General features: G+C 40.4%; 1 protein-coding gene across 3 annotated transcripts in view; it reads right to left on the bottom strand.

The window, feature by feature from the left end:
- The window catches only part of ATP1B4 (ATPase Na+/K+ transporting family member beta 4), a 162755-nt gene that overhangs the window by 105114 nt on the left and 37949 nt on the right, over nucleotides 1-19692 (bottom strand). For all 3 annotated transcript variants that reach the window (XM_073599446.1, XM_073599447.1, XM_073599445.1), the window contains exon 3: nucleotides 5330-5477. In XM_073599446.1, the coding sequence (XP_073455547.1) occupies nucleotides 5330-5477 (148 nt within the window). The remainder of the gene's footprint in view (nucleotides 1-5329; nucleotides 5478-19692) is intronic.

Genomic DNA, 19692 nt, shown 5'->3' with positions numbered 1-19692 from the left:
TAGGGGTATCAGAATAAAGGGGGCTGAATACAAATGCACATCACACTTTTCAGATATTTATTTGTAAAAAATTTGAAAACCATTTATCATTTTCCTTCCACTTCACACCTATGTACACACTTTGGGGGTTATTTACTAAAGGAAAATCCACTTTGCACTGCAAGTGCACTTGGAAGTAAAGTCACTGTAGATCCGAAGGCGACATGCAAGGAAAATAAAAAACAGCATTTTAGCTTGCACATGATTGAATGATAAAATCAGCAGAGCTTCCACTCATTTCAGATCTACCCCTTATATTTAGAACTACTGCACTTCCAAGTGCACTTTCAGTGCACTTGCGGTGCAAAGTGGATTTGCCTTTCATAAATAACTCCCTTTGTGTTGGTGTATGACCTAAAATCCCAATAAAAAACATTTACGTTTTTGGTTTTAATATGACAAAATGTGGAACATTTCAAGGGGTATGAATACTTTTTCAAGGCACTGTATGTGTGTATGTGTAGATATTGTGGCAACGTGAAGTGGCCAAATGCAGTACACACCTTATTTTGACCATGAAAACATTGCTCTATTTGGGGCCACGACAGAAGCAATGCGTGAAGTTGGGAAGTAGTGACTGTGCTGCGATTGGCAAGTTTATCAACTGCAGTTGCTAATTCTTGCTACCAATGTCCACATGGAGCACCCATCATACAGCCAGATAAAAGTTTAGCAGAGTGGTTACAAGACTGTAGAAACTACAAGTCTCAGAGCATGACTGGACTTTTCTGGAAACTAATTTAGCAATATTTCTTATGTCTGAAAATTTTGGAAAAGTAGGATTCACTTCTGCCCACTCTGTTATCCCAGCCACTATAGGTGTTTATTTGCAAGCTCCTTCAATCCCAGCATGGGGGGATGCACACTTTAGTATCTTTGCACCCTCATTCTATGCATTGCACTGCACATTTCCTATTACACCCTGCTTAGTTCTGTACACTGATACATTCCCTGTTCTGCACCAACTCATTCTGTGCGCTGTGCTGTACATTCCTGATTCCACACAGCCTCATTCTGTACTATGCAAGTCATTTCACACTCTATTTAACCACACCCCTTTAGGCCACACCCAATATTCAGCACAATGAAAACTTTACCTACATCTTTTTCTTTTTCTCAAGCATCAGGCCAATTTATACCCTTGCACACACGCACACAAGCCAGTGTTGCCAATCGTCAGTATTTTTACTGGCAGCCAGTAAAAAACGGGCACTTTTCTCCTGCCAGTAAATGCCAGTAAGAGAAAAAGTTTGCCGGTAAAAAATATGGCTGTGATGCTTGGCTCGGAACTGGGCATGCGCAGTTCGGGTCCAGAGCCGCTAGACCATTAAAGTGTCTGCTACAGTGTATTCGGGCGGTACAGGGGGGGGGCTGGTCTGGCGGAGGCGGTGCCTGAGTGTTTTGTGTGATGTCATGGTGCAAGGGAGCCAAGCCGAGTGGCCAGAGCCTTGTGTGTGGGTCTGTGCGACGGGAGAAAGGCAAGCCGGGAGCGGGACTGTCAGTGCTGTTTGTACTGGAGGGGACTGAAGGGGCAACCTGGCATGGAGAGAGAATATCAATGTGACTCAGGAGGGGACGTGTTGTGTCCGTGATCTGTGCTGCTGCACACTGCTGTCAGTGTCACTATGAGAGTCAATTTCAAGTGTGTGCCTGGCCATTCTAATTTCCTGTCCCTGAGCCACTTACTTACTATATTGAAAATAAAATAAGAAATATGCTTTTTGCCTTAAATCACATTGCTAATTGCATTTTATACTTATTTGTAGCCCAAATACTGAAATTTGCACTTAAAACTGTAATTTTGTAACTTGGAAATGCCAGTAAAAACGTGGCTGTGCCAGTAAATTTTGGGTGTCATGTCAGTAAATTTCAATCTGGTAGGTTGGCAACACTGACACAAGCCCACTGCATTCAGAAAACACCCCTTTATTTTTTCCATCCCATTGCCATTTTAAAATGCTCTGTAGCTCTGGTAATACCTGACTGGCATATTGGTTGGAACCCAGGCCGTCAGTAAAGGAATCCAGCACTAATTGGGCTGGGCTTTTGGTCTTGCCAGACAGCAGTGTTGCAACACTTCCTAGTATGGATTCTCAGGCAGTGCTGAAATTGTGTAGGCCAGTCAAGTTCCTACACCCCAAAACTCACTGATCCATGTCTTTATGGACCTTGCTTTGTGCACTGGTGAACAGTCATGTTGGAACAGGAAGCGGCCATCTCCAAACTGTTCCCACAAAGTTGGGTGCATTAAATTGTTCAAAATATCTTGGTATAGTGACGTCCTAACAGTTCCCTTCACTGGAACTAAGGGGCCAAGCCCAACGCCTGAAAAACAACCCCACACCATAATCCCCCTCCACCAAATGATTTGGACGGGTACACAAAGCAAGGTAGTGTTAAAAAGGGAATAAAATTGGCATAAAGTAAAATGCAATACTTTATTTTGAACTTTATGTTACACAAAAATCACGCTTACGTGAAACCTTTTTAATCAGCAGATGCAGATGGTTACATTCTGGGCTGTATATCTGGTGCTGTGCTAATTACATAAATATTGCATTGGAAAGTATTAAAGGAAAATACAATCTCAAGTGGTTAATACCAATATTTATTTTTGTCTGGAGCAAGCAACTATGGAAAGCCTTTTGCAGTGAATGGAAACTTTTGAACTTGGGAATATAACCTTGCTTCCTAAAGAAGAATAAAGAAGGACTGAATTTACTCTGAAATACATAATACAGAAGATTTATCCCTGTATTAAAACAAGGTTGCTAAAAAAAATGTAATTTATTTTAGTCATGCTGCAACCATCAAGAGCTTTGCTGATAAACCGCAATATGCATTTTCCCACCATTTAGTCCATATTAAAATCAGTACAATTTTTTTTAGTTTTTTTTTTTTATATAGCGTGGGAAGTGTGTAAAACCCATGTCATGTTCTTTTGCTGTGCCCCCCCCACACACTTCCCGTCTGGGTGACAACATTGTTATCAGGACAGGAAGTGTGGGGAAATGTTACTAAGAGGACATAGTGACAATAAATAATAAATGGCAATAAAAAAACTAATTTATAGATGTTTTGGGAAGGCTAAAACCTCTGTTAACTTTGTATGTCAGCTTTCTTTTCATTTTCTGCCACAATGTTGTCACCAGGACAGAAAGAAAGGGGAGATCCGCATAACAAGAAAACTACAATAAAATGTTTGGCTAGAGATATACTTTAAAGGCTCAATTATAATTTTTTTTAAAATAACAAACATGCTATACTTACATGCTCTCTGTAATGGTTTTGCACAGAGCAACCCGATCCTCCTCTTCTGGGGTCCCCTGCAGGCGCTCCTGGCTCCTCCCCCCGGTAAGTGTCCCCATAGCAAACCACTTGTTTTGGGGGCACTCGTTCATGCTCACTCCTGAACCGGCTGTGTGTGTCCGTAAACGGCTCAGCTCATTGGCTGTGATTGACAATGCCAATAGCTCCCGCTGCTGTACCTGAGCCAACGAAGAGAGAAAGAGCTGGGAGAGCCTTTGCTCTCGTGCACATTGTTGGATTGAGACCGGACTCAGGTAAGTATTGAGGGGGGGGGCGGGGCAATAGGTTAAACAAACACTTTGCCTTTTAGAACAAATATACTTTAACATAATGCCTGGAGTGTTAATAAAATATATCGTCAAGCCCTAGTTAATAAGGCAAAAATCTGTCCATTATTCTTTGCACCATCTTACAGAATAAGCCTATCTGAGAAAATGCATGTTATGCCTTGATCTGCCAACTGTTCGAGGCACAAGGTGCACATACACACTGCAGATTTATATAGATTTGTGCCGTCCTAAACATGTTCACCACAGGAGCTGTTTATTGGTATGGGACATTGTGAGTTGTATACATCATGTAATCTTTATATACAGAACAGAGCTGGATCTGTTCTTAAGGTTATGTTTCTTTCTCTACATGTGAAATGCATCACATGATAAAAACACAAATGCTTGAGAATAGGTTCACACTAGCCCATTCTCTGAAAAGAGACCCACGGTGGATTGCTCTTCAAAGTGCAGCTAAGCAGCAGCAGTCTGGCATTCAGGAAGCGATCCTGCGGCCTCCTGAATGCCTGTATGTTTTTTTTTTTCTTTGCCGAATGGCAATTTACAACGGTGCTAATGTGCCACAAATGCAAATTAAGTGTTTGGCTCTAGGTTGTGGTGTGGCTCCATTGAATCGAATAGGTGAGTCTGACAGGCAGTGCTGGCTGTTAACTTGGCATGCTGCGGTAAATTTTCCATGGCCACAACACAACGCATCATGGCCGTGGCATGTGAACAGGCTCCTCCAGCTGTATTGTACAATTTAGGTGGGTAGCTGTAAAGCCGCAGTTCAGCTGCCTGTTTTTACCCCCACTTGACCGCCCATGTGATAAAGGTCTTTAAAAATGATTACATCTAAAAAAATAAGTGTGTACATGGAGCAACAAAGAATACATTCTAACAAACAATGCATAAGAACTGCATAGCTTAGCCATTAAAAAAAAAGTTTATTTGCTGTTAGTATTTTATACTGTAATAAACAGTGCAATAATAATTATTATTACATTAATTATTCACTTTCTCTTGAAAAATTAGTTCTCACCGAATGAAAATACCATTGGATATCATATAAGTTAAGATTAATGCAGAAATGGAATTTTAGAGAAACACGATGCCTTATGCCGCGTACACACGATTGGACTTTTCGGTATACTTGGTCCGGCGTACCGGATTTCGTCTGACAATTCGATCGTGTGTGGGCTCCAGCGGACTTTGTTTTCTCAAAAGTTTGACGGACTTAGATTTGAAATATGTTTCAAATCTATCCGACGGACTCGAAAAGTCCGCTCGTCTGTATGCTAGTCCGAAGGACAAAAACCGACGCTAGGGCAGCTATTGGCTACTGGCTATGAACTTCCTTGTTTTAGTCCGGTTGTACGTCATCACGTACGAATCCGTCAGACTTTGGTTGATCGTGTGTAGGCAAGTCCGTTCATTCAGAAAGTCCATCGTAAAGCCAGTCGAAAAGTCCGCCGGGCAAAGTATGCTGTAAAGTCCAGTCATGTGTACGCGGCAATAGGGTTAACATACATTTAGCACCTACAATTACAGTCAAGATAAGAAACCTTCAGGAGTTTTTTAAGTCAATGAATCCATTTCCACATTAACTAAGATGTTGAACACAGAGATAGTGAGAATTGTATGATATGTGGAGGAGATAACATTGTTAAGTTCTATTTCATAATACAAGTAATGTAATTGTGGTTACTTACACCAGCTTTTCGCATTTCTTCCTAATACTTCCTTTTTTTCTGGGTTCCATAAATAATGTTTAAAGTCTTGAGCCCATTCTGCCCAGGTTTTCTTCTGCTCCATTTGGTTCTGTCCCTCAGACTGTGCATATCTTCCATCCCGATTGTCCTGAAACAGCGAGAAAGAGAGTTCCTCCCATTAGCACAATGTTTATTACCATGGAAATGCTAAAATAACATCCTACTGTGGGGATAAGTTAGTGAAGGCACACAGTAAATTTTGTTACTTCAAAACAGAACGCCAATCAAGATTATAGTACAACTAAAGGCTCCTGACAGTCTATAAAAGTCCCAAATCTGTGTGATGCACACGCATGACCATCATTAGAAATCATGGGGCAATGAGCATACTTCTCTTTTTTATAGTGGTGGTGGATGTCACACTGATAGACCATGATAATGACCTTAACTTTGTTTGTAATATATTTCCTCTGTCTCTGTCTTCACTTCTGTTAAGCTTATTGGAATATGATCCAAGATATGCACTGTAGAATATCTTTTATAGATTGTTGATGTCTGCTGAAGGTTGTTCTCCTTCTGATTGTGAATTGTCTACTGATCCATTTCTGGGTACTTTAAAACTTGAGTTTATATATAGAGCACAGGGGTCAAATGCTGGTAACATACAGAGTGCAGGGGTCAGAAGTATTTAACATACAAAGTGCAGATGCAGGTAACATACAAAATGCAAGTGTCAATAATATCTTATGCACAGAGTGCAGGGGAATATATAAAGTACACAGTCCAGGTGTCAGAAGTATGTACCCTACAGTGTGCAGGAGTCAGGGGTGGGTAACATATGTACATAGTTCAGTGGTCAGGAATGTGTAATGTATAGAATGCAGGGGTTTGGAGTAAGTAACAAACATAGTACCGTGGTGAGAGGTGTTTAATTAACAGAGTGTAGTTGTCAGGTGTGGGTAATGTACATAGTTCAGGGACCTAGAGTGGGTAAAACATAGCGTTCAGGAGTCAGATGTGTGTAATGTATGTATTATAATACTAGTGGTGAGTGTGTGGGAACAATCTAATGTAAATCCTGCATAGAAATGTTCCCCAGGGCATCACCCCATGAAGTCAATAAAAAAATACCCCAAGTATCGGGACTTTAAATGGCATGCCACTGGTGGAAAATACATAATGAAACAAAGAACATTTTTTTCCTTTAAAAAACAAAACAAAAAACAAAACAAAACAAAAAAACACAATTTCTATTTGAAAAAAATATGGGACCCTTGGATACTTTATCTTTCAGCAAAACATTGCACAGAATAACTGACTGGCCTCCTGGAATGGAGACAGAGATGGGATACATCTCCTGTCTTTTTTTTCCCCTCTCTCTTCTTGTCTTTCCCCTAATTTCCTCTATGTTTAAGGTGTTAATTTCCTCTTTATGTTTAAGGTGTCTGCCCATATGGGCACCAACACCGTCATGGTTGTCATAAACCCTTATTGGATACAGGGATTACAATTTTGTAACTTTTTATCCCACTTTGCTGTTCCATTTTATCTCAGGGACATGAGAAATGGTTTGTTAATATGTATTGGAAAAGAAAAACAACACAATTCCTTTTACTGTACAGTTGAAAAATTTTGCATATATGCCAAATGGCAGTTATTTCTCTACAATAAAGACAAAACATCAATCAATATAAACAAGGGATCAAAGTGTATAAATCAAAGAATGACATCAAAGCTTACAAAATACTGTCTAAGCTTAACTAGGAGAAAGAGAAAAAAAGCACACAAACTCACCCCAAGCCATGATCCAAAATGTTGGTGCCTAAAGAGTTAGCAAAAAAGGAAGAGGAATATGTTGTGCCAGTCGCCTGTGGGTGAGCCGTCTAATGCACAAAATCAATCTCTTTTTCAAGTCCTGTTTTTTTAATATTTACATGTAGCGCACCCCCTTAAGGGCCGCAGATAAACTGGCATCCCCCACCCTTTACAGCCAGGCACTTTAGAGTCAGAGAACAGTTTGTGACTTTGTTTTTGTTTTGTTTTTTTATTAAGGGTAATAATTTGGATAGGGATGGGAGGTTATGGGATGCCCACTTGACAACAACTTCAGGGACAACTCTTCCTATATACAGTCTCTATATACAGCTCCTCTTCTTCCTCCAGCACTCACTTGTTTGCAGAACTCAGCTGGATCACTGTGAATATCTGACAGGCTCTCAGTCAGATTTTAAGCATTGGCCCATTACAAGGAGGAACCCGAGGCCCCTTGTATGTGTAGCAAAGAGAACAGTTTCCAGCTTGTAACAATCCTATGGCTACTGATCCCGGTACCACCTTCTCAGGCACTGCCAACCCACCTGGCTGCAACTGCCTTTTTCAGTAGCCCTCCAGGCTAACTTCTCCCCACAGTCCTCCACACTGACACTCACCAGCCCACCCGGCTGACTCTCAGGAGATCTCTCAGATGTGCTGACTTGTTCCTGATCTCCTCTCTCCTTGCTTCCGTGCCTTCAAGAAGGGCTTCCTCTGTGTGTTTTGGACGGATCCTTTCAGCACCTGAGCCCCGGCCTGAGGTCACCCCCCCAGACTAGGGGACACTCTCAAGGCCCACCGACAGCCTCTTTACCATCTTCCACCCGACTGCCCCCTGCTGGCATGACCCAACCCATGCCTATTTATGAGGTGACCTGACCCCTGCCAGCCCCCTACTGGGGATTGGCTGTAGTCCTCATAAATATTCCAAGCAGCTCTTCCAGCCTCCACCCACTATTTCCAGAACATTCTCCAATGTCCCAGAAAACAGGGAGATGCACTAGAGAGGCTGTTAGCTGTTAGCTGTTTAGCCCTGTGCTGAACTAAATTGTTCTACTCTAACAAACCTACACTAATACCTAGCACACACTAGAGGGTGCTAGGTATTACTGCACCCTCTAGTGTTGTTACTGCATATGATTTGGAATTGGCTGGTTATCCCCTTTATTGATTTTGTGCATTATAGAGATCTCCCACTGGCTGGCTAGCACACCATATTCATCCTCTTCTCTTTCTTTGGTAGCTCTTATGCACCAAGATCATCTCTTGGGGTGAGTTTATATGTGCTTTTTTTTCTCTTTCCCCTTGTTATGTTTGGACCATATTTTGTTAGCTTTGTCATTGTTTGTATACACTTTGATCCCTTGTTTATATTGATTGATGTTTGTTATTGTAGAGGAATAACTACCGCAACTTTTATGTTGATAAACCAGCCTCAGAGTTCCTGAGGAAGCAGTGGACAAAAACGTGAAACGCATAGACCAGTTCAAGCTAATACATGTCCTGAACGCTCGTTATCTCTGTCTTGAAGTGTTTTTAATTTGGCATTTATGCATAACCTTTAAATTGTCCTAGAATAAAAGAAATTGTGTTTTTTCTAACAACCTTTTTTTTTTTTCCTTTACGTATGTTTCACCAGTGGCATACTATTATACTATACTATTAAAGTCCCTGTACTTGAGATATTTTTCGAGTGTGCAATGTACATACTTCAGGGGTCAGAAGTGGTTAATGGTAAGAGTGCAGGGGTCAGGAGTAGGTAATGTACATAGTTCATGGGTGAAGTGTGGGTAATGCATGGAATGCAGGGGTCAGGAGTGTGTGACGCACATAGTTCTGGAGTCAGGAGTGAGTAATTTATAGAGCTCATGGATCAGGAGTATGTACTGTACAGTGTGCAGGAGTGGGTAATGTACATAGTTCAGGGGTCGGGAGTGGTTAATGGTCAGAGTGCAGGAGTCAGGAATAGGTAATGTACAGTACCTAGTTCATGGGTCAGGTGTGGGTAATGCATAGAATGCAGGGGTCAGGAGTGTGTGACGCACATAGTTCATGAGTCAGGAGTGAGTAATATTTAGAGCTCATGGATCAGGAATATGTACTGTACAGTTTGCAGGATTGGGTAATGTACATAGTTCAGGGGTCAGGAGTTGGTAACGCATAGAGTGCAGGCCAGGCCATCTGCTTGTTACCAGAAGGGTGATCCTTATCAGTCATCCACTCCTAGCTCCCCTGATAACTTCACAAAGACAGGTCACGCACTCCAGCAGAAGGGGACTATTGATTGATTTTCGAGTGACAGTGGAGTAATTCTTATGCAATGGTTAATGACAATTAAATGAAAGTTCCAGCCTGAACCAGCAGATTGATATAAAAGAAAGCCAGAACTTTAATTGTTGGGAATCGTGGCATGGAGAATTATTCCGCCGGCAACTGAAATTCATAATAAAAATAGCCATCTTTTTGCTCCCAGCCCCCCTGTTGAAACGATGGAGCTCAGGGAAGTTTTTTTAAAATTGCGGGATTACTCTGCCAGTGCCCAGAAGTAAAGAGCCCCCTCTCTGCCCCTGAGTTCCCTTCACGGGACCTGAGCTCTGTACAGGAGGGCTGACTCTACCCCCCTATCAGTGATGGTTTGGCCCCCACAAAGCTTTGTGAGTGTACCTAGAAGAATTGATGCTGTTTTAAAGGCAAAAGAGTGGTCACACTAAATATTGATTTAATTTAATTTTATTTGGATTTCTCTTCTGTTCATTTACTTTCATTTTGCTAATTGATAAAAAATAAACTATTAACACTTCTATTTCTGAAAGCATTCTTAGTTTACAGCATAAAAAAGAACAAGGAGTCCTGGTGATGGTTTAGCCCCCACAAAGCCCTGATCTCAATATCATCAAGTCTGTCTGAGATCACATGAAGGGACTTGAGATTGGGACTGGGATTTGAGGCAGCCTACATCCACAGAAGATCTGTGGCTAGTTCTCCAAGATGTATAGAACAACCTACCTACCAAGTTCATCCAAAAACTACTGTTTGTGTACCTAGAAGAAGTGATGCTGTTTTAAAGGCAAAGGGTAGTCACACCAAATATTGATATGATTTGGATTTCCCCACTGTTTTACTTTCTATTTTGTTATTTGATAAAAAATAAACTACTGATTCTTAATTTACAGCATTTTTTCACGCCTACCTAAAACGTTTGCACATATACACTGTGTATGTATATGTATATATATATATATATATATATATATACACACACACGCACACACACACATATACAGTAAATATTCAGAGCGTTAAAATAAGGAATGGCATCTTGTCCCATTTAAAAAATGAAATATAGATTTTCTTCAAACACAATTTTGTAATATCTATTATTTTACGTTTTAATGTAAGCTTGCCTTTTTTCACCCAAACCGAACATTTGGTTATTTGTTCTATTTGCTATAAATTAAATCAAGGGTGCTGACTTTACAGGTCTGGCATTTCTTGACTCTATCTATATTTTATAAAACAAAAACTGGTCCAAAAAGATCCGTAAACCCACTCTTCAAGTACCACCACTGTGCCAAAAGTAACCTAAATGTGTAACAGCTGCTACTCTAAATAAACTAAATATAAATAAGCATTTACAGTATAAACTAAAGTAAATAGTAGCGTAAAACTGTATAAATAAATAAACCCAGTGAGAGGTTATAGTGATCAACACTAATACATAAATAAACAATTAATAATAAAGTTTGTGCAAAAATAGTCCATACATGAGACTGGATTGTCTCAAACAAAGAAAGCTGAATATATCCCAATGTGAAATCTTCAAAACTTTCACCACATCTCGTGCACTCTGTGTTTCCACTCCCCTTTGGTTAAACACTCACCGAATGGCGATGCCTTGCACTCTCATGTTCGGCAAAACAGCATCAACCCTTACAGGGTTAAATATCCACCGATATCCAGAGGTGACACCGATATCATGGACTTACCATGAGCAAGTCGTTATGACGAAATGTCGGGACGTGGCTGTACGGCAACCAGTTTTTTACGCTTGACGCTATACCGGAAGTGACACTCAGAGGATCACGATCGTTCGCTGTTCACCCATGCTGTGTCCGCTGAGACCACATTACACCAGTACTTGCTGCTGCAAGTGGATGCCGCTGTTTTAATAGAATAATCTTTTTACAACGATACTGCACTATTGGAGCACTTTGTTTCATTATATATGGAGAGTCCATGATATTGGGTGTCACGTCTGGATATTGGTGGATATTTAACCCTGTAAGGGTTGATACTGTTTTGCCAAGCATGAGAGTGCAAGGCATCGCCATTCGGTGAGTTTTTAACCAAAGGGGAGTGGAAACACTGAGTGCACGAGATGTGGTGAAAGTTTTCAAGATTTCATATTGGGATATATTCAGCTTTCTTTGTTTGAGACGATCCAGTCTCATGTATAGACTATTTTGCACAAACTTTATTATCAATTGTTTATTTCTGTATTAGTATTGATATCAATATCACCTGTAAATTGGTTTATTTATTTATACCGTTTAGCACTACTATTTACTTTAGTTTATACTGTAAATGCTTATTTATATCTATATTTTATACTGTGTATATCTATGTATTAGTGTTTATTTATGTATTAGTGTTGATAACTATCACCTGTAACTGGGTTTATTTATTTATACTGTTTAGCGCTACTATTTACTTTAGTTTATACTGTAAATACTTATTTATATCTATATTTTATACTGTGTATATCTATATTAAAATATGTGTGTATAGTTCAGAATAAGGATGAGCTGCACTGGGAAATTTATATGCGTGTGTATGTATCTATCTCATGTAGTTTCAGAGGAAGGGACTGTTATAATTATTTCACAAGACTCTTTTTTAATATACTTTGACCACCTGTGCCCAGTCTACAAAGTGAATAACTTGTTTGATTAGTTGGAGCTAGAGACATTTCTGTTTATTCCACCTAGTTAGTTAGCTGGGTACTGGACTGAAGACAAAACCTGTCTCCACAGTGTTAAGGGTGATACAGCTGGCACCTATGCAGTGGGTGTAGCCTGGACAAAATCCACTGACAGGAGACACTTGAAGGTGAGGGCGTCGTTGTAACAACCTGTGCAGTGGGTGGCACTGTTCCTTGTAGAAATGGTGGGTCATTTAACTTAATTGGTTTATCTGTCTTTCTCTTGTATAGGAATCATAACTTCTCTGCTTGCATAAAACCACTAGCAACCCCCACCCACAGGCCTACCTCATTTGCATAAAAAAAAAATAATAATATGAAAATAAAACAAAAAAAAAGATGAAACAAAAAAAAACAAAAAAAAAAATCCCAGTACACTGGGTTTCAGAATGTTACACTTGAGTAGTAAATAAAAAAGGGTCAGATCCAATATCACACATGTAGTGACTTGTGTGGAGCAGGTGTTAGAGTGTCAGTCATTGACCTCAGGGTCCTTGAGTTCCAGACCTGTGCTAGTTTATATCTGGATCTCTCTGGTTTTACAATACAGAAGTAGCTCTTCACACAAGACCGGATGATTCTGTATGCTGCAAAGTCCATTGTTTATTATATATTTCTCATTTTTAACTCTTGCTACTAATCTGAGAGCACTGCACTGCTGAGAAAATGTGACAACAGAGGAAATCCTTTGGCTAATCTGTTTTTCCACACATATTGCAGCAGTTGCCCTCATTGTAGGTTCTTTCTCCTGAACCTCTAGGTTTAGGAAATGAAAACATAAGTTTTTTTCCTAATTATTTGATAAATGAATAATGCTTTTGAGACCATACAAGACTTCATGTCTGTACATATGGCTTGTGACCTTTGCCATGAGACCATATGTGTTATACAGTCTGGGATTGGGAATAGTGAAATAGCGCATGCCTCTCTCACAAGAGTCTACTACTGACTTCTCCAACCTCAGCAATGTTTCCCCGTGTGAGTCTGGGGTTAGGTTAGAAGTAAGTTGATCCATTTGCTTCTGCTTAGGCCAAGACACCTTATTTACATACTTAGGTTGATAAAACACATGTCCATTGAGATAAAAAAAAAAAAAAAACAACTTAGATTCTCAGAATCCAAAACCTAAAGGAAGGCAAAGGCTCTATAAGGCTAAGTCCAATTTGTACTAACAAGAAAAATAAGCCCCAAACCCCAAAGGCAGTTTAGCTGTTTAGATCAACTTTCTTTAATGCTATTACTTATAATACTAATAGCCATCCAGTTAAAAACACATGCAGTCCTCTTCCAACTATTTCTCTATATGGGGGTAGAACATACATGGCAAAGAATATCTTTGTCTCTTTTTCTGTCATCTTAAGTACTTCAGATGTGCTTAATAATTTGGTGAAAACTTTGTTCTAAAAAAACAAAGCAATACATATTTGCTAGAGGCAAAAAGACATAGCACAATAATAAACACTTTTTTCCGGTTTGACCAGTGTTAGATTGAAGTTGAACCACTTGCCAACCGCCTGCCCGCCCGCAGTGCACTGTAGGCGAGCAGCAGTTGTAGACAAAGCGACGTACCTGTACGTTGCTGCCTACTTCTAGGTTTAGGGAGCACGCATGCGCAACCCCCACCCAGCTCCCGCTGTGACTGTACACAGCCAAAGCCTATCAGCAAGTACCGTCCAATGATTCACAGCTGGGAGCTGCTGATCAGCAGTGTGCAATCACAGCCCAGAACTCTGTGTTAGTAAACAATATAGAGCTCTGTACAGAGGAAGCGATCTCTCAGTTTCTCATCCCTGCAAAGCAGGGATGAGAAACTGAGAGATCTGTAGTAAAAAGCAGCACACTTTACACATATTACACATAGTCAGGCACACTTTTACCCCTTGATCATCCTAGACGTTAACCCCTTCCCAGCCAGTTTCATTAGTACAGCGACACTGTATAATATTATCATTGATCACTGTCACTGGTGATGTCAATGGCAGTTAGTCAGTTACCCCAGCATCAGTTAGTGTTAGATAGACCGCCACACTATCGCAGTCCCGTTACAAGTCTTTGATTGTTGATATGCGTAGTTTAAAAAAATTGTAAAAATAAAAATTCCAGTATATATACACCATAGACACAGTGATGCAAACCAATCAATATACAGTGCATCCGGATAGTATTCACAGTGCTTCACTTTTTCCACATTTTGTTATGTTACCGCGTTATTCCAAAATGGATTAAGTTAATTATTTTCCTCAAAACTCTACAAACTATACCCCATAATGACAATGTGAAAGAAGTTTGCTTGAAATCTTTGCAAATTTATTAAAAATAAAAAATTAAAAAATATCACATGTACATACTGTAAGTATTCACAGCCTTTGCTCAATTCTTTGTTGAAGCACCCTTGGCACCAATTATAGCTTCAAGTCTTTTTGAGTATGATGCTACAAGCTTGGCACACCTATTTTTGGCCAGTTTGTCCCATTCTTCTTTGCAGGACCTCTCAAGCTCCATCAGGTTGGATGGGGCCTTGGTGCACAGCTATATTCAGATCTCTCCAGAGATGTTTAATCTGGTTCAAGTCTGGACTCAAGGACATTCACAGAGTTGTCCCGTAGCCACTCCTTTGTTATCTTGGATGTGTGCTTAGGGTCTTTGTCCTGTTGGAAGATGAAACTTTGCCCAAGTCTGAGGTCCAGAGCACTCTGGAGCAGGTTTTCATCAAGTCTGTCTCTGTACATTGCTGCATTCATCTTTCCCTCGATTCTAACTATTCTCCCAGTTCCTGCTGCTGAAAAACATTCCCACACCGTGATGCTGCCACCACCATGCTTCACTTTAGGGATGGTATTGGCCAGGTGATGAGTGGTGCCTTATTTCCTCCACACATGACGCTTGGCATTCAGGCCAAAGAGTTCAATCTTTGTTTCATCAGACCAGAGAATTTTGTTTCTCATGGTCTGAGAGTCCTTCAGGTGCCTTTTGGCAAACTCCAAGCGGGCTGTCATGTGCCTTTTACTGAGGAGTGGCTTCTGTCTGGCCACTCTACCATACAGGCCTCATTAGTGGAGTGCTGCTGAGATGGTTGTTCTGGAAAGTTCTCCTCTCTCCACAGAGAAACACTGGAGCTGTGTCAGAGTGACCATTGGGTTCTTGGTCACCTTCCTGTCTAAGGCCCTTTTCCCCCGATCACCCAATTTGACCAGGCGGCCTGCTCTAGGAAGAGTCCTGGTGGTTCCAATCTTCTTCCATTTTTGGATGATGGAGGCCACTGTGCTGATTGGGACCTTCAATGCTGCAGACATTTTTCTGTACCCCTCCCCAGATCTGTGCCTTGCTACAATCTTGTCTCAGAGGTATACAAACAATTCCTTGGACTTCATGGCTTGGTTTGAGCTCTGACATGCGCTGTTAACTGTGGGACCATATAGACAGGTGTGTGCCTTTCCAAATCATGTCCAATCAACTGAAATTACCACAGGTGGACTCCAATCAAGTTGCAGAAACATCTCAAGGTTGATCAGAGGAAACAGGATACACCTGAGCTTAATGTTGAGTGTCATGGCAAAGGCTGTGAATTCTTATGTAGATATGATTTTTTTTTGTTTTTTATTTTTAATAGATTTGCAAAGATTTCAAACAAACTTCTTTCACATTGTCATTGTGGGGTTGAATCCATTTTGGATTAGGGCTGTAACATAACAAAATGTGGAAAAAGTGAAGTGCTGTGAACATTTTCCGGATGCACTGTACACTTAATGGGATTTTTTCAATCAAAAACATGTAGCAGAATACATTTTGGCCAAAATGTATGAAGAATTTTTTTTTCTTTTATTGAATGTGTTTTATAGCAGAAAATAAAAAATATTTTTTTTTTCAAAATTTTTGGTCTTCTTTTGTTTATATCGCTAAAAAGAAAAAAAAAACTCAGTGATGATCAAATATCACAAAAAAAAAGCTCTATTTGTGTGAAAAAATTATATATATTTTGTTTGGGTACAGCATTGCATGACTGCACAATTCCAGTTAAAGTAGCGCAGTGCAGAATGGTAAAATGGCCTGGTATGAAGGGGGTAAAATAATCCGGAGCTCAAGTGGTTAAAACAAGTACAGTTAATTTACATAAAGAGTACATTTTAGCTTCTACTCTGTCCTATTTACTACAACACTAAAGTTAGATGTCAGGTACAAAGCATTGCAAAGTTAGTTACAAGTGAAATAAAGGCATTGTTTTTCAAATTTTGTATTTTTTTTTTAATGTGACAATACAGAAACTAATTCCTTTGATCTGCAGAATAATGAATACAATGTATTAATGTTGTTATACTCTATTTTTCAAAGACAATTGCAGATACTTTCGGTAAGCGTCAATTTACACAAGAGCTGCTACAGCCACTTCTCTGATGCACAGCTGGAAACTGTCGGTAATGGCAGCCAGGGAGCAGCAGTGGGGGAAGTCTGTACAAGTCACGCTCATTAAAGTGGTTGCAAAGTCTTGTTTTTTTTTTTTTTTTTTAAATAATAAACATGTTACACTTACCTCCTCAGTGGGGTTGTTTTTGCACAGAGCAGCCCGGATCCTCCTCTTCTCGGGTCACTCTTTGCTGCTCCTAGCCCCTCCCTCCTATCAAGTGCCCCCTCAGCCAGCAGCTTGGGGGCAGCCGAGTCGAGTCAATGCTTCGTGTATCCATTCAGACACGAGCCCCGACCCGCCCAGTCCCTCCCTCCTCCTCCATGCCCAGTAGCTAAAAAAGAACACAGTGGGTGGGTTGTCACATTTTGATTGATGAATGATCCGCCTCCCATAACAGCATGAGGACACAGGCTGTAGTGGAAATCTCCTCCTACCTAAACACTCAGTACTCGGACAAACCCAGTTTATCATGTGACCGTGGTATATAGATCAGTTAAAAAGGTATATAGTGGCTGTATTTTAATGTAAAAAAAGATTTATGAGTTGTGTGTACTGTGGGGGGGGGGGGGTACTATTTTCATATTACTGGGTTTAGTAACACTTTAACACTAATTTTTTTTGGGGGTGTATCTACTAAGGCCCAAAGCTGGTTAAAGCAAAACTACCTGAGTTTAAAGGAGAAGTACAGCCAAAACTAATTTGGCTATAGTTCTCCTGTGGATCACAGCAGTGCAGTTTGTTCTGCACTCATGTGACCCATTTTTAGCTAAAGTCCACTGTCAGCTGACGTCCCAGAGCCGGTCCAGGCTGGGGAAAGATCGCGACCATAGGAACAATGCTGCATCCACCTAGGTAAGTATGATTTCTAAAAAACAAAAAAAAAACAAAAACAAAAACAAAACATACTTACTTTTAAGATATGGGACATTTATGTATTTACACTACAAACTTAGGTATATTATTCTACCACTGCCTTGGAATAAGCTGTGAAACCCAATCAATATATAACATACAACATGTATAAAAAAAGAATGAGATCCGGGATCACAGCAAAAATACATATAAAATTTCACTTAAAATCTATTGTAAACATTTAACAAATTACTAAAAAAAAGATATTTTGGGGCTCCAGCAGGCCCCAAGTTGGGCCTCTCATGTCATCTTTTTGGTCTGTGAGCTTCTATTTTTTGGTTCAACAGCGAGGTATGAGAGACAGGAGTGCTGGGCCAAACTGCACTCTTCATTGATTCATTTTTTAAACCAAACTGCTGGTGCTATAAAAATCCTACATAATAATAAAAGTAGTGATTATATAAAAAAGCACTCCTCAGGTTTTGGGGTTTCTCTTTAAAAAAAAAACCTTCAGCTATATATAGGTGTCTCTAGCCACTTACCGACCGCCGCACGACGATGTACGTCCAAACTTTGAACAGGGATATCGTTGTTATGGCAGCAGCTAGCTGCCATAACCCCGGTATCCCCGTTTTCGTGCGGCGGCCGGCTTTCAGATAAAAGTGGTCCCTGCGGTGGATTCGCCGCAAGATCACTTTTATCGGTGGCGGGAGAGGGCCCCCCCTTCCGCCACGATCCGGTGCCCTCCGCCGCTTACCGGAGCCGTCGGTAGCGGCAGAGGCGATTGCATCTGTCTCCATCCTGTGCCTTGAGACGAGTGAGGCTAAGATGGCGCCCACTCGTCTCCATGACACTGCTGGGCGGAAGCGACGTCAAAACGTCACTTCCGTCCATGCCTCTTAAAAGGCACATTTTTTTCAAATGTCATCTTTTTAATTAAAATTTTTTTTTTTTTAATTGCATTTTAGTGTATATATGAGATATGAGGTCTTTTTGACCCCAGATCTCATATTTAAGAGGTCCTGTCATGCTTTTTTCTATTACAAGGGGTGTTTAAATTCCTTGTAATAGGAATAAAAGTGACACATTTTTAAAAAAAAAAAAAAAACAGTGTACAAATAAATAAAATAATGTAAAATAAATAATAAAAATAATAATTTTTTTTTAAAAAACCCCCCCGTCCCGACGAGCTCGCGCGCAGAAGCGAACGCATACATGAGTAGTATGAAAACGGTGGTCAAACCACACATGTGAGGTATCGCCGCGACTGGTAGAGCGAGAGCAATAATTCTAGCCCTAGACCTCCTCTTTACCGCAAAATATGCAACCTATAGAATTTTTTAAACGTCGCCTATGGAGATTTTTGAGGGTAAAGTTTGACGCCATTCCACGAGCAGGCGCAATTTTCATGCGTGACATGTTGGGTATCAGTTTACTTGGCATAACATTATATTTCACAATATAAAAAAAATTGGGCTAACTTTACTGTTGTCTTATTTTTTTTTATTCAAAAAAGTACATTTTTTCCCAAAAAAGTGCGCTTTTAAGACCGCTGCGCAAATACGGTGCAAAAAAAAGTATTGCAATGACCGCCATTTTATTTTCTAGGGTGTTAGAAGAAAAACCATATATAATGTTCAGGGGTTCTAAGTATTTTTCTAGCAAAAAAACCTGTTTTAAACATGTAAACACCTAAAATCCAAAACGAGGCTGGTCCTTAACCTCCCTGGCGGTTTTCCCGAGTGTGGCTCGGGGTTAAAATTCAGTACCATTAGCGGTAACCCCGAGCCACACTCGGGATCGCATTGCAGGATCCTGGGGCGGCGTTACTTACCTTGTCCCCGGGATCCAGCGATGTCCCCTGCAGTGTCCGAGGGCTCCGTCCTCCTCCGAAGCCTCTCCGTGCCAGGCTCCGTTCCCTGCGAGCGGCGCGACGCACGGGGGCGGAGCCTGGCAGCAAATTCAAAAAAATTTCAAAATCATAACACATACAGTACTGTAATCTTACAGATTACAGTACTGTATGAAATGATTTCACATCCCTTTTGTCCCCAGTGCTCTGGCCCATGCCCTGCATGCAGTTTTACATGATATACACTGTTCTTTCTGCCTGGAAACTGGAGATTGTCCATAGCAACCAAAAAGTGTCCCTTTACGTCAAAAGTGGCTTTAGACCAGCTAGAAAACAGCGATAGTAAATTAGAACACTTGCAGAATTGAGCGATAGTGAATTGTGGGGAAATTTATTTTATTACAATTTTTTTAAATTTTTTTTTAATTATTTATTTTTATTTATTATATTATAATTTATGTTTT

Source organism: Aquarana catesbeiana, linkage group LG09, assembly GCF_042186555.1.
Source record: "Aquarana catesbeiana isolate 2022-GZ linkage group LG09, ASM4218655v1, whole genome shotgun sequence".
In the NCBI taxonomy this organism is placed as follows: domain Eukaryota; kingdom Metazoa; phylum Chordata; class Amphibia; order Anura; family Ranidae; genus Aquarana; species Aquarana catesbeiana.
This window is presented reverse-complemented; position numbering and strand designations above follow the sequence as displayed.